This window comes from Typha angustifolia, chromosome 11, assembly GCF_048772165.1.
Source record: "Typha angustifolia cultivar Huaian chromosome 11, ASM4877216v1, whole genome shotgun sequence".
NCBI classification, from domain to species: Eukaryota; Viridiplantae; Streptophyta; class Magnoliopsida; order Poales; family Typhaceae; genus Typha; species Typha angustifolia.
The window spans coordinates 1,879,676-1,897,884 of record NC_133249.1 but is presented as its reverse complement, the minus strand read 5'-3'; the positions used below and the strand labels follow the sequence as shown (position 1 = coordinate 1,897,884).

Here is an 18,209-nt window from a genome sequence, read left to right as displayed (position 1 = left end):
TACTATTTACGGAAAAGAGAGGTAGGAGGGTAGATGGCCTAATTGGACGCGTCCTCCGTTCCCATGCCATGATGGCCAAAGGGGAAAAGGTTTAACTTATTCCAGGTAGGATGAATAAATCTCATTATTCACCAGTTTTGGAGAAGAAACAAGTACAATTCAAATCAGAGCCGTCCGATATTTCCCGGGACCCACCGTTCCACCCCCCTCAAGAACGGTGTAAGAGATGCAGGTGAAATTACCGAAGTGTACAAGCTCAGCTCGCACTGCAGTACCTCGTACGAGGGTGAAAAGGGAAACTCATTAATGCCACGTCAGAGCACCACGGGACCCAATTCTGTTAGAATTCTTTGCAACCGTTTCGGTGGTCCCCACCTGGTCCCCCTTCGCAGCGACCATTTGCTCCCTCCGAACGCCATTATATATAATCCATCGCTACCCATTTCTTGAATCCCCTCTCTCTCTTTCTCTCTCTGTCTCTCTCTCTCTCTCCCTCGTTTAATCCTTGGTGCTCTCGTTGCTCAGGTGAGATCTCTGAGATCGTGAGAATGCGATGTTCTTGAACGGATTTGCTCTATCTCGCCGGATGTTCTTATGGATTTAATCGTTTTTGTGGAAATTTAGGCGATTTGATGAAGTTTCTAGTGTATAGCTTTATCGTTGGCAGATCTTTCGATTGCATCTGAGTTTATATTAATTAGCTCTGAGGAACTAGATTATTCCGGTAAACTTCATGGTTTGATCGGATCATCTTTATTTTTGTGGCTGTAAAGAATGTTTGATTAGAAGAACAGCAACGATCATAGTAGTTCACTCCATTTTCTAGTCGATTTTACCTGGGAATTTTTTCTAGAAGTATGTAATGGCAATCCAAAGATCCACTAATTCTTGCTTCGATTTTGGCTAATTTACTTGTTAGATCGTCTCTTTTTCTATTTTTTTGTTTGGTTTATCTCCATTATTTACACTTTGCTAACCTGAAACAATCGATCTATTATCGGAAGGTTTGAAGTATTAGCTTATTATGTTCGAGGTTTTCGTTTTCTTATTTGTTTCTAGGAGCTCTGCTATTCTCTGTTTTTTCTTGATATCTTTCTTATCTTCTTTTGTCCGTTTTTCCTGCAGATAAGATGCAGCAGGAGCTGATCTCTTCAACCAATGGCGACCGCCTCATGCCCGCGATCGAATCTGGAAGTTTCGGACCTCTTGATCAACGGCTCTGCTCACCTCCATACCTCACCAATGGCGGCGATCTCTTCTACCCATACACCTCCATCTTCTCCAACCCCGAAGGCGCTCCATCTCCTCTCACTCACTTCCCGGTCCCCTCCTCCCTCTCTCTCTCCCCCTCCTCCGCCTCCTTCGATGGTGACGACGACCTCGCCGCCACCGACAACCGCCTCTACCTCGCCCGCCTCACCCTCCAGTACCAGGAGATCGCCGATCGCTACGAGCTCTGCCTCTCCCACCTCCACGAGGCGGCGGAGGAGGCTGAGGCCCTCCGCCACGAGAACGTCAAGCTCCGCATCGCCAACGGCGAGCTCACCAAGCGTCTCGCCTTCTTGTCTGGCAACCAGAACAGCCGGATCCCGTCCTCCGCCATCTCCGCCGCCGCAAATTCCCTCGCGGAAGAGTTTCGCCGTCTCGGGATCGGCGAACCGACAGCGGAGATGAGCCCAACGAGTGTTCTCGAGGAAGAGAAACGCGTTTCGCTTCCCAAGAGCATCTCAATCCGATCCAGTGGTTACCTAAAGCTCAACCCCACTGGTGTCCCGGGAACGACATCCAACCGTACCGGCCGTCTACGCGTCTCCAGCCCTGCCGTGGTCGGATCAGTGAGTCTACTACTCTACTCTCACCACTCCCTCTTCCATTTTACTATTTCCACTCAACAACCTATATACTATCGTTATATTGCGTTTTCTCAATGTAAAGCAGCAGAAAGTTTACGTGGGAGGCAAGAAGGAAGAAAGGGGAGAAGCGAAAGCAGTGGATGGTGACGAGGAAGGCGCATTGGAGTTCGAGGTATACAACCAGGGGATGTTTAAGACCGAGCTTTGCAACAAATGGGAGGAGACCGGTGAATGCCCATACGGGGACCACTGCCAGTTCGCCCACGGCATAGCGGAGCTCCGACCCGTCATCCGCCACCCGCGTTACAAGACCGAGGTCTGCCGCATGGTCCTCGCTGGCGACACGTGTCCCTACGGCCACCGCTGCCACTTCCGCCACACCCTCGCCCCATCCGACCGCCTCCTCCTCCGGCCATAGATATCGTCAGTCGGTAATTTTTCTCTCACAAATACCAAAAGAAATACTAAATAAAAACAAAGTCAACTATTCAGAGAAAGAAACAAATGGAAATGTTAAGATTAGTGGTGAGGCTATGTGAATATATATAGAGCAGAAGATTGATGATGTGGGAATATGAAATGAAGGATCAACTTTTCCCGCAGAGGACTTAATAGGGTAAGTAACTAAGTATGTTGCTAAATTGCTTTGTATATTCCTTAAATCCTTGTAATAACGATATATAAGTATACGTAATAACTTTTTCCTTGGGCGGAATAGTATTATTGCCTCTACAAGGTAATAATGGAATTTTGTAGGAATGTATTGATTCCATGAGGTCTGGTTGAAGGGTTGGGCAAACGTTCGTGGAGTCCTTGATTTTGTCATTGATCGCTATTCTTTTCTGCTGTCACTAATGCTACAGATGTTCTACTAGTTGGGTAGCATCTGTTGGTCATTTTATACTGAATTCTTCTTTCCCCCCAAAATTCTCTTAAGAGAAAATGGATTCCTTTGGTTATGAAGAAAGTCTCTCTCTCTCTCTCTCTCTCTCTCTCTCTCTCTCTCTCTCTCTCTCTCTCTCTCTCTGTTTGGTGGGTTTATCAAAAGCGAATGAACTAGTAGTACTCAGGAGCACCTTAAGGCCAGTTCAGGGTCAAGTGGAACCTGGTCGAGCATTCAAAAAGCAGGCTCTAACCACCAGCCTTAAATGAGATGTTGGATTTTCTACTTTGAATGGACAAAGCTTGCTCAAGTTTATTTCACGCGTGATGCAAGATTTGAGTCAATCCCAACTAGTAACGTCTGATCCCTTGATTTATATGAATGTGTCCTGAACTCACTCGAGTGATAAAACCGAGACATGATCATGCTTAAACTTAGTTGGATCCGAGTTGAGAAGCTAGAATTAGGGAGCATTTTTTGTAAGGCCAGTTACCAGGCCGACGTCAAGCTCATGCAGACAATTAGATGGTCGATGTGGATGCGTCTGGCAGAAAGTGACCAGTCAGTCAGTGAGTCAGTCCGATGTCGTTATTTTTTCGTTCCCTTTTTTTCCCTATGTTTGGCAGAAAGTTTTGTCAATTGAATCAAGATATATGTTTTATATACAAGAATAACTCCCTCCACTGCTTGCTCCGTCGCGACAAGGCAACCGTAGAACAGGATGCACAATCAACAGACGATAAAATTGGTTACTCCTTTATCTCGTCAGAATCAGTTGAAAACATAAGGAAGCAAAGACAACCGGATTCTGTTCCCTTCCTTTTTCATCTTCTTCTTGTTAGGCGTATTCAGAATATTCCTACCACAGGTAAACAAACTACAGCAGAAGGGTAAAACAACATTTTACAAACCCAAACCAAGGAACCAGCACCGTCATGAAGTTATTTCATCACTGATCTATTGCATTTTCTTTTTTCAATTAAAACGATACAGAAAGCAACGAGATTCATATTCAGTTAAGAAGCGCATCCCTGATTAGGACTTAGTACTAACGGATATAGTGTGCCAGAGAAGTACGTTGGCCCTCAGCTACGCACAGTTTCAGATACTCCACAGAAAGCCTCTAGCTTATGCTCTCTCTGTCCACCCTCCTCTGAGACACAAAAGCGTTCACACTCATTATAATCATAGGGCTTGAACAGGGTACAAGTTCCCTGGATCATGAGATTCTCCCTTGGAAATGTGAAGAGGATGGCGGAGCATCAATCTATCTATTTGACATCACCAATCTCCTGAAGAAAAGCATTACTAGTGATAGGGAGTGTAATAACATAAGCATTACCCGGAAAGAGTTGCCAGCAATGACAATCAAGGAGGTCTGGGGAAGGTGTGACAATGATCCACTGCCCATCCTTGGTTTGAACCTCCAGTCCATCAACCTGCTTCTGTCATATGATGCTTAATGTATTGGTGTCTTGATGTGAAATATACCCGAGATTGTTCTCCTCAGGATTGGGCTGTCTTACATTGTGAGAACCACAACCAGAACAATGTAGAGTCGGTTTGTCATGCGAGGCACTTAGACGCACCCAGGCTCTCCAAAACCATCCTCTGGACCAATCTCTTCCTACTGTGGCAGTTGTTTGGCAAAATAGAGTACCTTCTCGCTGTTAAGTACAGAAGGACACGGTCATTGCACAAGATGAAGCAATTAATTTCTAGTGGAGAATTCTCAATGGTTAATATCATCAAACTATCTAATAAGTTACTTGTGTGATTACTTGATTCAGTTCAGAATCATATATGAGTAGAAAAGCTTGCTTTGGTTCATAAAGTAAGGTGAAATGTGATCTGTTATACTAACAAAAGATACTCTCTTTAATAAAGAAGAGCTGATGAGGACCAGGTGGGCAATATATTTGGGGGTGTTAACAAGTGATTCACTTTAAATCTTCTTAGCTATTCTATTTTGATGACTTAGCATGATCAAGCCACTCGATCTTAATAATTCTCTCAGAAGCACGAGATCAAACATGTAGCAGGTAATTCGTTAGAAGGTAAATAAAATAAAAACTGATCTATAAAAGAGAGTTCTTACCAGAAGCTAGTGTTTCCATCAGGCCATTCATGATGGCCAAGCTCTCGAAGTTGTGGAGTCCCGGGATGTTCCCCAAGTAGCCATGGAAGGGCTTCTCAGGGTCAGGGGGGTGTCGAGGAGCTTGGTCTCGAGTGGGAGGGCGAAGAGATCCTTGGCAACGCCGAATAACGAGTCGCAGAGCTTGGACGTGACAGCAGAGTAACGGGCTTCGAAGCAGCCCATGGAGGTGAGAGCATCCATCAGTCCATCACCCGGGTTCGTACTGTGTTCCAGCTTCGGGCTCCCGGGTTCGATGGATCCGCATCCCAGAATCGATCTTCTCTCTCTCTGTGAAGAAGCCGAGTAGTAGTAGTACATAGGGATTAATGGTCGATTGGGTTCGTCCATTGCATTAATCTCGTTTACTATTTAACCGTCAGTTGCCATTTTCTACATATATTGCGACCTTGTTTGATTGGTTGGTGCGTAATTATGCTGAATGATGAGGAGACATCTCTCTCAAGATTTAAAGCCGCCCCTACATTTTCCGCTTTTTGCGACTCCAATAATTTTCGACATGATTGATAATATTACCTGATTAGGATGCCCGGACTCTGTTAACCTTCCCTTTTATTTTTCTTTTCATTTTGATATCATCTCACGTGCAAAACTGATCAATAATAAAATAAAAAAAGAAAGTTAACAATTAACCACTCAGAAAACATTTGACATAAATAAACAAGCTACAGCAGAGGAGATGAAGAACTTACAGCAGCAACAAGACAACCAACATATTATCAAGTTATTTCATCCCACTATATACTTCCATGATAATTATGCATTTGTACCTTTCTTCATATAAAAAGCTACAAAAAGAAAGTGAATTCTTGATTAGGATTTCCAGTAGAGACTATATAGTCCTGGGTTTAGGGCAGGTTTTACGCCACTCAGAAACACCGCAACAACCTAAGCTTCAGCTGGAAGAATTAGCTGCAATATCATCACTTCATAAACTACACAACTGCTCCTTTCGCAATAAAAGCCAAGTTATGGACCATACTGATGTGCAAAGGTAGAATGCCAAGGCAAAGAAGTCAGCAGGGCCTCAGCTAAGCCTTGTCGCAGACACTCCGCAGAAGGCCTCCAGCTTATCCTCTCTCCCTCCACTCTCTTTGGAGACACAAAAGTTTACAAACTCATTGTAATCATAAGGCTTGAACAATGAAGGGTGCTCTTCGTCTACAAGCTCCTCGGGCGCCTGGATCATGAGGTTCTCCCCTGGAATTGAGAAGAAGATGGCAGAGTATCTTGTCACTTCTCCCCCCACCAATATACGATGAAATGGGGCATAAACTCTGCCGTTGGTCCAAGCCTGATCAACATGAGTATAAGAAACATACTGAGCAATATAATCAAAGCATTGCCCGGATTCAGGGGAATGGTTAGGTCCAAGCTATTCTGAATGAAAACAAAGTGTTGATCAATTACAGGACAAATCAGCTACTTATGGGTAAATTGCCTCTTCACTGGTTCAGTTCTTTATTAATTTATATCCAATCTGTTTAATCAAAATCCTAAGTTGAATTGATTTTTTCAAGCTAAAGATCGTTCTCCATTATAGTCAACTTATTTATACTTTGTGGATGGTGACAGTCTTTTAGTATCAGAGCTTGCCATTTCCTTCCTCCATGATTCTTTTGAATTTGATATATTTTGTATGACAGCTTGAATTTTGATCCGTAGATGTCTACTTTCATGCTGACTAGCTCCTGAGTTTTAAGAAAGATCCGCTCATGCATATAATCTTTTTTTGATTGAACATCTCCTTGATTGCCACTTTCAAAGATTTCTCTAAATAACAAAGGAATCATCCAACATTTGAGATTCTAAGATTAAGAATCATCAAAAAGTCCTATATTTGTGTATTACTAAAACATGAGGTACCCCTAACGTGAGGCTCAATCTATCTAGTTGACATCACCAAACATGGTTCGGCATATCATATAATATCCTCAAAAAGCATTAATATTGATCTGAGTGTAATAATGCTTTACCCGGAAGGCGTTGCCAGCCATGACAATCAAGGAGGCCTGTGAAGGTGTGACAAGGATCCACTGCCCATTCTTGGTTTGAACCTCCAGCCCGTCGACCTGATTCTGGCATACAATGCTCAGTGTATTGGTGTCTTGATGCGAAATATACCCAAGATTTTTCTCCTCACCATTGGGCGCTGTATACTGTGAGAATCTTAGCAGGGACCAGTTAGACTCCGTTTGAGCTGCATGGTAGTTAAACACCCCCAGGCTCTCCAAAACCATCCTATAGACCATCTCTTCCAATCGTGCAAATTGTTCTGCAAAACGGAGCGCCGTCTCACTGTTATGTACAAAAGAACATAGTTATCAACTTATCCCATAAGATGAAGCAATTCATAATGGAAATTTTTCGATGGTCAAAAACCAGAGGGCGATTTAATATCAGCAAACTATCTTACAAGTGACTTATGTGAATACTTGATTCAGGTCCGCATTATATATGAGTGTCAAAGCTCGCTTTTGTTCACAAGTAAAGGGCGAATCATAGTCTGTCTCGCGAGATTTGAAGAAAGCTAATGTATTAATTTTAATAAAGAGCAAAACTTGATGAGGACAAGGTCGGGTAACATCAGGTGTTTAAAGCCAGTTCTTTAAATCTTCTTGGCAGTGCTGTTTTGATCTAAAAAATTAAACTCAATATGAACACCTTCTACGTACTTTATCAAGCGATTTGAGGGGTTTTCAACAAAAAAAAAGGCTTCTCTACGAAGCACGACATCAAACACTTGGCAGGTATGGAATAAAAAAAAAAATCAATCTGGTAGAGAGAGCCCTTACCAGAAGCTAGGGTTTCCATCAGGCCACATGAGATCAGCGAATCTCCTGACCTCTTGGGGACGCGGCGCATCTGTGATGGCCAAGCTCTCGTAGTTGTCGAGTCCCGGAATGTTGCCCAAGTAGCCATGGAAGGGCTTCTCGGGGCCGTAGGAGTTAAGGAGCTTGGTCTCGAGCGGGAGGGCGAAGAGATCCTTCACGGCGGAGCCGAAGAGCGCATCCCGGAGCTCAGGGGTGACAGATGGGTAAAGAGCCTCGAAGCAGCCCATGGATGTGAGCGCATCCATCACCTGGCCTCGCACAGTGTTCCAGAGTTGGGTTCCCGGGTTCGAGAGATCCACATCCGAGAAGTCGATCTTGGGGATTTGGGAGCTCATCGTCTTCTCTCAAACAGGAGAGACAACCTGGTGAACGTGGAGGTTATGGTTGATAAGGTTTACTGTTTCCTTCATGCCATTGTTGGCTATAAAACTGGAAATTATTTTTCCATTAAACGCGTAGTTCGGTATTCTCCGTCGATATTAAAGCTCATCGAGAAATTTTCACTTGAGAATTATACGCATATGATTTGATATGACATATTTCCAAGGGGTTTTTAACAAATTACAGTCGATGTCTATTTTGTGATTGGCACGTTATTTTTGAAAATTTTATAATGCGCTTTCTTATTTTTTCTATAATGTTTATTTAACATTCCAACGCTACTTTAGCTAACTGATATTAATCATGTTATATAGTTTATGTGACTCTAGTTCAAAAATTACTAAAATATGCTTAAAAAATTCTGACCTAACTTAAATCTCCATAAAATCTTTCTTACTCAAACTAAACTCTAACCCCACAAAATCTAAATCATCTTATCTATAAGTAAACTCTACCTCATAAACTTATAATATCAAAACCCACAACCCAAAACAATTCTCCAAAATCTCTACTACGAACAAGCCTTAAAAGCTTCCCCTAACTTTATCTAATTTTCTTCATCTTTCCAGCTCGAACCCTTTTTTTCTTTATCTTTTCAGAAATTTTCTTCATCTTCCTCCCCATCTTTGAGGTCGTAAGTAATAAAATCGACTTGACGTTTGGGGAACTCTAAGATCTCTATGACTTGGAGTTTGAAAACTCTAAGATTGACTTGAGATTTAAGTGATGTTCTCCGTAGTTTGAAAAAAAATAATAAATATGGATGTTCATATTATGAATAAAATTATAGATAAGTACAATGGTAATTTAAGAATGTTATAAATTACATAGATTATAACAGAATATTCTCTTTTTGATATCATTCAGTTTGATTATAGTAAGGTTAAGTTAACTCAGGATGTTAAATAAACGTTATAGTAAAAAGGAAGGGTCGTGTTATAAAATTCCCAAAGATGGAGTGCGAATCATAAAATAGACAAAACGTAGGGTAGGGTGAGATTTATAAAAATCTCTATTTCTAAAAAAAATTTATCCAATTAACCGCCCTTTGTATGAGAATTAGCTTGTTTCTCTAAAGATAAAGAGGGCTTATGATATATCCAAAAGAAAAGTTGACGACACTTTACACGAGAATGTGAGCCGATCGACCTGCTACTAATGTGAGTATAAGATCCGCGGCGCAATTCGGAGAGTTAGAAAGAAGCCATGCCTGAAGAGGTTGTTTCCTTACCTCAAACTTGTGGCCATTTTGGCAAAAGAAGGCAGGTTTTACATCCCTCTTTACCCCAGACACTATTCGAATACAACATAAAAGAAAAAAAAACCTAACATTAAGATAGTGTTGAAATTCTAAATAAGTTTGTGTTCTCAAATGCTAGCGCAGGTTGTACAGTGGCTACTTCCTTCTGGGTTTACAGACAGACAAACTGATCTGTCCATAAGTAACGTCAAGCTTATGTGGCAAGAAGAACTGCAATAGGCTCTTCAGTTAAATCTATAAGAACGAGAAGAAAACCAAATTTATTGACCATTCTTACAACACAGCCAAGTTTGTTTCTTTCCCACTCCCAAATTAAGGTAACTACAGTCAGGCTATCCTGATAGCATGAAATGAAATTACATCTTCAATACTGACAATTAAATAACTAACCAAACTATGGAGATCAACCTACCCACAAGGTATGCATTATACACATGGCTACATATATTCTACATTAAATCATTTAAAAAAATGTAAGAGCCATAGAGGTACACTTGATCACTAATTCGGGGAGAGAAAATGAACGCGGGCAAGAGCATACTCCTTTCCCGCTACCCAAACCCCAGTTTGGGACCACTGGACATCTTCCCAGTCCAAGTTCTCCTCCAATACCTGCACCGTTAAAGGAAAGAAGTTTGTTAGGAGTGTAACTTTTACTGTGTAAAACTACCAATGAATCTCAACAAAGGACAACATATCAGATTATGAGCCATAGCTCAATATTATGACTAGTCCTTAATATACTATTTGAGAACACCAGCTGAAAGCTCACTACATAAATGGACTACTAATGAAATGCAGTCATCTGAAGTACTATTAGGTTCCTCATGCATAACTACAAACAGCATGTCAACTGAAAAATGTTTATCATCATTTAGCGGATTAACTATCGACATCACATAAAATGCATCAAACACAACTTAATTTGTTACTCAATTCCAGGAATCATCCCACTCCAAAACCAAGCAGATCAAATCTGGAATACTTGCTGGGAGTAAACTCCAGCATGCAAATATTATTGTAAGAGGCTTGTAACATTTCTCTCATATCTCTTGAAATTCAATATCAAGCTTAACAGAAGTTTAGAGAGTGATGGCAAACCAAAGTTTGATTTCTATTCAGTACAATAAGCAGTAATTGTATGGAAAAAAGAAGACCTCATTAGGAACTCTTTAAATGACTAGGGATTTGGGACAACCTACAAACCTTGCCAGTGTCCTATGGTGGGTTAGCAACACTTTTTAATCACAAATGTATGCCACTCTCAACAACTGGAAACTTGACTAATATTATGTAGATATCAATATATGTGGTCAAACATAGTACCTCCAAATGTTCCATGGGCAATGGGATTCCCATAGAACGCATAATTCTTTCGGGCATAGCCTTCTTACAACGAGACCACCGGAATACATCTACAAGATTTTCACGGTCTGTCGAACTTCTGTCCCCATTGTGAGCATGGGAGCTGTGGTTCTGAAGCTTCTCCTGTTCAGTCTCCGCTGCCTGAGATGAATTAGGCATTGTTCCGTTGCAGCCAGCCTTCTCCCCATTAAAGCATAGCTCGTACCTGAAAGGGAGAATAGTGAACAAGCGAAACAGTGATAGAAACAAGGAAGATTCTACCATAAGAGCAGTTTTATCAAACAAAATATGGAACAATAATCTGAGAAACTGGTATCCGAAAAGTCAGAAGCATTGACTGATACATTGTTGTTTCCATCAAGTAGAAGAACAAAATGAAAAAATGTGGCAGAAGCACATCAGCACCAACATAAACGTAAATAACTTTGGTACACTTGTGGGATTTCTTTCCCTAAAAAAAATTTAGCAGCCAGGATATCCAGGAGGCAAACAAATCGACAATAGTAGTTTCATCAATAATTATGAAAGACTGAGATAGTAGATCAAGAGATGGCAACTAGTGACGAAAATCAGAACTTTTCAAATAATTATATCAACAATTTAAAAAGACAAATAAAAGAGGAATAATTTAGGACAATACCTATTAAAATGTGTTTCTAAGTATATAACTTCTCCCTTCTTCAGTCGTGCTGAAGTATAAAGAGGCTTCTTTAATCCCTTATCGGCAACAATGCTAATACTGTATTTCAACCTGAAAATTTTAGCAAGAAACAGAGGAAAAGCCATCACAATATAGATCAATCTGAGAACATAAAAGAAAAGGTTATCTCATTTTAAATTTAAACGGTGTCTAAGTGCACAAGCCACCAACCAAAGGGTGCTTTCGTAGTGCAAAATGTCCACAACATTACTATTGTATAGGGTGTTTCAAAACCCTAGTCACCCGAGCACATGGAGTAAGCCTTTAAGTTTAATTGTAAATTTAACTTCCAGAGCTACTATTAAGAAGCATAGGACATCAATATCATTGTTTTAATATTACTCAATCAATAAGAAAGATGTGAGCATGCAACATGTAATGAGTGAAGAAATGTACATCTGCATCTTTTTCTGATAATGTCAATTTCGCAACATAGATATCCTTATTCAGCACTGAAAGAATACAAATTTGCAATCTGATAGTTTTCCTTTCCCATAATCTATGACTTACGGGGAAATTCTGCTCCTAACCCCATGGGGCATGTAACTCTCTGTAACCTCTAAAGACCAAGGCACAAAGGTAGAAGAGACAAAAGGAGAAACAGAAATAGTACCACAAGAATCTGCTACTACAAGGCCAAAGAAATCAAAGAAACATAACGAGAAGCACAAACATAATTGAGACATCTAAATGGGTGATCACAAAATAGATGGTTATGGTAGCTCATACATACATAGTAAGTGAAGTTATAGCATATATAGCGCAGAACGCATTTGGAATGCAACATTACATCTCATTTAATCCACAGCACATATAATGGTAGACATCAAAATATCTTGAAATATATGATTTGCATAGTTAAGTAAGCCCCTAAAAGAAAAGAAATCAAAGAAAGAATGATGGGACATGAAGTTGAAGAATACCATGGTTCGTTGCAAAGATTGTACTGAATTGTGACTTCACGGACAAACCTTTGTTGACGCAATGCATTCTGCAGAACCAAAGCCATTATGTAACATCTTAACATAGAAAATCCATATAGAAAGAAATAAAAATAAAAACACAACGATTGTGTTAGCCAAAATAGAAATGTAAATAAGGAATTAAAAGAGCTTCTGAGTGGTAATCATATGCAAGCACTTAAGGAGTCTCATATGGTTATTCTTGAATATGAAAGAAGAGCTTAGTATTGCAGTGACCAACATATAAATGATCAACAAAAAACAAATACTGCAAGAGGTTACCGAAAAAGGGGAGAAATTACCGAGGCAGCAGCTCTTGTCGTCATAGTGCGTTCAACCGATACAGGAGCAAGAGTTGGCTCAACTGCTGATGTATGGGTAAGACGAGGCTCAAGATCAATTGCCCCACCACCTTTCTGTCATATACAGTAACAACAAAACAAAATGGATATTGAAAGGAAGAACATTATACTAGAAATTCTCAAGAGTACTAATTACAGGTCATCAATTAGACAATAGTTCATCCACTAAACAAAAGATCATAAAACTAAAATAGCAACTTGAGCACTCCAAGAATCACACAACCTAAATCCAATTAAAGTTGGATACAGTAGCATGTCTTACTACCTTCACAATGCAGCAGCGCTCAATCCGAAAACTACATCCAATACCAGCCCCCCAAGCACGTGAACGAACATTGTTCCTCAACGTTGAACTGTAGCCTGCAAATAAAATAGAATTATATAAAACATGATGCAATTGCCACAGTTCCATGAATTACTAACCATCAAAAAGTGAAAATGGACAAATGAAATATGATATTCAGGTAATAAGATAACCATATGAAACTAATACAGTACATGCTTGATGTAGATTGGACTAAATAACCTGCTTTAAATATGAGGAAAACTAAGGAGGCATATGGATCCACAACCAAGGAGAGGAAACATAGGGTACATCAGGATCCTTTTTTAGCCTCCAAATACCTTTTACAGTTTTACATATTAGCACAACAAAACAAGTAACAGTTTCCCTAGTTAACCTCATCTCCAAAAGAACTAAGATTTTAAAACTCCTAAATCATTGAGTTTTGGATAAAACGGGAGACTCTAAATTTATCTAATTTTAAGCTACAAATTAATCCAAAATTCTGCAAAAATGAAATACTACAAATATTATTTCATGTCAAACCTCAGAAGGAAGGTGCTAGCAAATTACTATCATAGAGATTCTTCTCATAAGAGGGTCCATAGATGCAAGAAAAATGTATATCTTGATAACTACTGTCATTCCGAATATCAGAATACTTTGTATTTCAGTTAAGAGAATATTCATCATTCAATGCAATTATCACACAGTTTACAATTTATATATCATGATGAAATTAGACGTACAATCCTGGGGTGGCAGAACTCGAATTGTTGCCCGTAACTCTTGAATTGCAGATGGTGGGGGGGATGACGTTGTGCAGCAGTAACCAGTATGCATGAGAACTGACAGACAGAGAACCACAAATGAGAATCTCGATCAAGGAAAGTAAATGAAACATGCAGCAATAAATCATAAATTAGTACCAGCAACAAGATCTGAGTCGTTGGTATATATATCTGTTCCCCATAGTTGGGCACCTTTGACCTGCATACAATGACCATCAAAAACCAATTAAACACTAAAATGAATAAGAAGCTAATGGGCCCATCCCCTGCATCAAACCAGTAGCTAAATGTATATCCAATGATTCTCCTTTCATACTACAGTCTAATCAGTTCCGATATACCTGTACACAGCTGTTAGTTATATTACTTCCATTATTAGTTACCATAAGAAATGCCAAGACCAAAGACAGGCTTATAGAGCATGTAACAATATAAGCAGGCAACACAAGTTCCACATTCTTTGAAGACTATGATGTACTGCATGGAAATGGTCAATGAATCCTATAGAAAGATTACATTCTGAAACAGTCTATATATAGATTAAATCACTAAAGGTCAATGGGCACTCCAATTTTCTTTGTTACCCAGAGAATATCACTTATGGAAGACTTCATGCAAGGATTAATATATTGTGAGACATGGGGGATATTCTTCTTAAAATCCATACAAAAAAGGACTGCCAGGATATGAGGTTGATTTACTTGGCGGTTTGTCGAAGTGACATATTCTGCAGGTATACGGATCTCCAGGGTTGGACCATTTTGCAGGCTTTCATCACTTTTAGTATCTTGAGATGCTTCAAAATCTTTCCAAGATTTTAAAATTTCTTGCATGCATTCTCCAGCTTTGTAAACAATTGCAGATATCTCACTTTTTCCTGCAATAAGAGAGAACAAACAAATTGAAGAGAATGAAGAAGAGAAAAGGAAAGGTACTAAAAAAACAATCCATGATGGTTTTTATAAGCAATATTATGATATTATGTCCTAGAAAGCAAACGTGGCTTTCCACCATAACAATGCTTCTCTTGAATCCTGTATGCAAGTATTCAGAACCTGTTAAAAGTAAATGTAAGGAAATAGATTGGCTGACCTTGAGATCTGCAAAAAGAGAAAAAGGGAAAAAAATTAATAAGCACATGTCTGAAGAAAGTTAAGACTTATATAATTGAAAAAAAAAACTGAAAGAAGCATAGAGCCATAGACAATATCAGTTATGTAAATGTGCCTCTCCAGGTACTTAACTAACAAGATACATGGATTATCAGTGAAACAAAAGCTAAAACAAAATTTGAAAATACAATCTTAAGTACAGAACTGAGAGGAAACCTTGTTCAAAGTACATAACTTGAATATAGATACTTTATCAGTCCAGGAAAATTTGTAATAGAAATATCACAGAAAGACCAAAGATGTTGAAATGACTCGAGTAAACTAATAGAAGTCATACTTAATAGCAGGCAAACTCTAGGAAAATAAAAGTAATGATGCAACAGATTACTGATTCTGACTCCCAACTTGAGCTCCTAAATAACAAATTGAATGCTAGAACTCTAATAGTTTTAGATTATTATCAACCAGGGCATGTCAGCACAATATCGAACAAGGGTTTTGGGCATGGGTATATATATTCCCTGTACAAAATGCTCCAAAGCAACATTATCGCATATCAATTTTTGCACAAATGGATGTATAACATCTTACCCCTCATTGTCATGTGTTCTAGATCGAAAACGAGGTTCCCTGTGAGATGCCTGAGGAGTCCCCCTTGGTCGTATCATTCTTCTACGTTGCTGAATGCCACTAAAGACTTCCTTGTCCTTTTCTGTATCTCCCTCTGCACAAACATCATCAGATTCCTTTTCGTGATACTTATTGCGCTGTTCGTGCCTATCTCCTACATCCATATCCCTTTCTCTTTTCTTCTCCTTAAAATCCTTATCGGAAGTTTTCCAGTTGTCATCCTTAAGCCTCTTAGGCTCAAATGTCGTATTTTCCTGCTCAGTAGTTTTGGCAGGCCCATCAGCAAGCTCCTTCTGGGCATGTAAATTCTCCTTTTCATTTGCATTTGATAATTCCCTCCTAATAGGATCCTTCTCCTTCTCATTTCGTTCCTTCTCTTTCTGAGAATCTTTTCTTTCTCTTTCCCACCTATCAGCATCTTTGTCTTCTCTCACTAGCTCTTTGCGTTCAGTAGTAACAACACCAAGCTGTATATTGCTTTGACGGTCATTTCTATCTTTATCTCTCTCCGCAAAATCTCTATATTTTTCATCTTTTCTTTTCCTATCCTTATCTCTGACTTTTTCTTCGCTTTTCAGGTCAATCTTGTTCTCACCAACAGCCTCATGTGTATCTGCAGCTTCCCGCTTTTCAACTGTTGAGGGATCCCTTGCAACATCATCTGTGTTATGTAAGCCAGGCCTACCAGCACGCCATGACTCTAAGCCATCACTTGGAAATTCGAAATATCTTTTACCCCTATTATGATGCTCTTTCGTATCTTTCCAGCTCAAGTGAGAACTTGTCCCTGGGTGACCATCTTTTTCAAATTTGATGTCACCCTTGTAGTCAACATGAGACAATTTATCAGCTCTCAGTTCTTTCTCATCCCCCCTACTATCTATCCTTACATCATTCTTAACCTTACTGGCTTGGGAGTCAATCCTTGTGTCAGTGTAAGTATCCCTAACCTCAGCTTTAATCTCCCGATTTTCACTCTTACTTTCCCTAGCATCTTTTGTAACTTTCAGTTCTAACCTGCTGTCAGGTGTGGCAAGATGGCCTGCAGAGTTGTTAGAAGCTAGGGGCATCCGATGCAGTAGAGATGATCTCTTATCATCATGAGATTCAACTCGTTGGACTTTTGCAAAACGTCCATCCTGCCCATGGTCAAAAGGCAGGTGAAAATCGTTGCCAACTGGTTGAATCAGTTTACCAGAAGGACTAGAAAACATGCCGGTCTCTTCATGTGGTCGTTTTAAAGGTGTCGAATGACCTCCATCCTCATGCGATCTCTTTGGAGCACCACTCATAGTGTTGGGTTCTGACAAGTTACCTGTTCCTTTGACAGACAGAGAAAACAAAGAAAAAGGAGAACAATGGAAGCGACAGCTCTTGCGTCTTCAATAAACATCTGTTGAGGAACTCCTCCTCCTGCAGTGAAAAAAAAAACCGAGAGAAAAACTCAAATCAGCAACCTATAACACATAGATTAGGAGTAACCGTCCATATTGCCATCTGATCAACACATATTGGTTATCTCGGAAAGACTCAATGAGTCATATAAGGCAACAGTAGCATCAGCTTTCTCTAAAAGGAAGTACGAATAGCCCTAGTTTCAAATAAAAAACACATTACTCAGTAGATCTCTGACTTCGCACAAAGTAATCTCAATAAAGCAGTAAATTCCCTCTAAAATTTTACCAAAGGACATCATGCAAATCATATTCACAGATAAAATCGCGATCACCCCAAATTTACCACCATTATAAGTAAAACACAATCAAATGTCACAACTAAATAGAAATATGAAACCTTTACCGCGACTCCCTTCAACTATGCCACCGTAAACAATAAATCATAAGCATAACAACGTCTAAAACAAGTTATATGAAACAACACCACCTTTACTTTGCATCGATTCACATACCGAGAACAGCAACAAGAAATACCTAACAGATCATTCGATCAGATAAATAAACAATTCATATCCCAAATCAAAGCAAAAGAAGAAGAAAAAAAACACGGCGAAAAATTAGGCGTCAGGACCGTGAACCCCAATCGACCTCTAATCAAACGAAAACACTATTCCATGACTCGATCTACGGCCTCTAGCCGTACGATTATTTAGAGTTGTAAGACGGGTATAAAGATATGAACAGAGATTAGAAACAGGAGGAGAGCATTACTTAGAGTAAATGGTGAGAATAATTTAGCCGATGAGGAAGTCGCGCCGAAGCCGGAGAGTAGGAGAGGGAGAGATCGGGTTTCGCTTGCTCGATTTCGCCGCCGAGGCGGAGGAGAAGGGAGGAGAGCTCGGAGGAGGAGGAGGAAGGGGAGGCCGCGGTTGAGAGTTAAAAAAGAGGGTGCGGGCAGTGGAGGAAACGAACGGGAAATAAAGGGCGAAGGGTCAATCGGGTCCTATCGCGATGAAGCCATTGGAAACGGACGGCTGTGATTAGATTAGCCATCGCCACGTGCATAGTTCGTGCGGTGTGGATTGGGAATTTCCCTTGGGTTCGGGTTCGGGTTTGGTTTTGGTTGGACACTTTTGTGCGAGTAGGAGTCGGACCTAAGCAGGTTGTAGGGATTGAAAAAGGATCGGATTCGTACCCACTTCTTTTTGGATCCGAATAGCAGTAGTAATGCCTTAAGGTA

The 18,209-nt window shown here is 40.1% G+C and overlaps 3 protein-coding genes and 1 pseudogene across 3 annotated transcripts; 1 reads left to right on the top strand and 3 right to left on the bottom strand.

The window, feature by feature from the left end:
* The first annotated feature begins 458 nt into the window (after window positions 1-458).
* LOC140770980 (zinc finger CCCH domain-containing protein 9-like) lies at window positions 459-2,779 on the top strand. The gene is made up of 3 exons (XM_073112325.1): window positions 459-525; window positions 1,126-1,835; window positions 1,939-2,779. Exons 2-3 carry the CDS (start codon window positions 1,131-1,133, stop codon window positions 2,269-2,271), a joined length of 1,038 nt encoding a protein of 345 aa, XP_072968426.1. The 5' UTR covers window positions 459-525; window positions 1,126-1,130; the 3' UTR covers window positions 2,272-2,779.
* Window positions 2,286-5,710, bottom strand: LOC140769778 (probable 2-oxoglutarate-dependent dioxygenase AOP1; annotated as a pseudogene).
* On the bottom strand, window positions 5,512-8,180 carry LOC140770982 (probable 2-oxoglutarate-dependent dioxygenase AOP1). The gene is made up of 3 exons (XM_073112326.1): window positions 7,687-8,180; window positions 6,868-7,189; window positions 5,512-6,185 (listed from the first exon to the last, which is right to left on the bottom strand). Exons 1-3 carry the CDS (start codon window positions 8,058-8,060, stop codon window positions 5,919-5,921), a joined length of 963 nt encoding a protein of 320 aa, XP_072968427.1. The 5' UTR covers window positions 8,061-8,180; the 3' UTR covers window positions 5,512-5,918.
* A 1,422-nt stretch (window positions 8,181-9,602) lies between these two features.
* Window positions 9,603-17,935, bottom strand: LOC140770031 (uncharacterized). The gene is made up of 12 exons (XM_073110984.1): window positions 17,741-17,935; window positions 15,534-16,985; window positions 14,923-14,930; window positions 14,532-14,707; window positions 13,969-14,029; window positions 13,789-13,887; window positions 13,022-13,116; window positions 12,697-12,810; window positions 12,356-12,423; window positions 11,373-11,483; window positions 10,694-10,937; window positions 9,603-9,979 (listed from the first exon to the last, which is right to left on the bottom strand). Exons 2-12 carry the CDS (start codon window positions 16,862-16,864, stop codon window positions 9,869-9,871), a joined length of 2,418 nt encoding a protein of 805 aa, XP_072967085.1. The 5' UTR covers window positions 16,865-16,985; window positions 17,741-17,935; the 3' UTR covers window positions 9,603-9,868.
* Window positions 17,936-18,209: the final 274 nt, after the last annotated feature.

Coding starts and splice junctions, on each gene's coding strand:
- LOC140770980 (XM_073112325.1), top strand. CDS start 1,131: ATGCAGCAGGAGCTGATCTCTTCAACCAATGGCGACCGCCTCATGCCC. Junction 1,836..1,938: donor GCCCTGCCGTGGTCGGATCA/GTGAGTCTACTA, acceptor AATGTAAAGCAG/CAGAAAGTTTACGTGGGAGG.
- LOC140770982 (XM_073112326.1), bottom strand. CDS start 8,060: ATGAGCTCCCAAATCCCCAAGATCGACTTCTCGGATGTGGATCTCTCG. Junction 7,190..7,686: donor GATGGAAACCCTAGCTTCTG/GTAAGGGCTCTC, acceptor TGTACATAACAG/TGAGACGGCGCTCCGTTTTG. Junction 6,186..6,867: donor TGGCTGGCAACGCCTTCCGG/GTAAAGCATTAT, acceptor CATGTTGATCAG/GCTTGGACCAACGGCAGAGT.
- LOC140770031 (XM_073110984.1), bottom strand. CDS start 16,864: ATGAGTGGTGCTCCAAAGAGATCGCATGAGGATGGAGGTCATTCGACA. Junction 13,117..13,788: donor AGTTCTGCCACCCCAGGATT/GTACGTCTAATT, acceptor TTTTATTTGCAG/GCTACAGTTCAACGTTGAGG. Junction 12,811..13,021: donor AGCGCTGCTGCATTGTGAAG/GTAGTAAGACAT, acceptor TGTATATGACAG/AAAGGTGGTGGGGCAATTGA.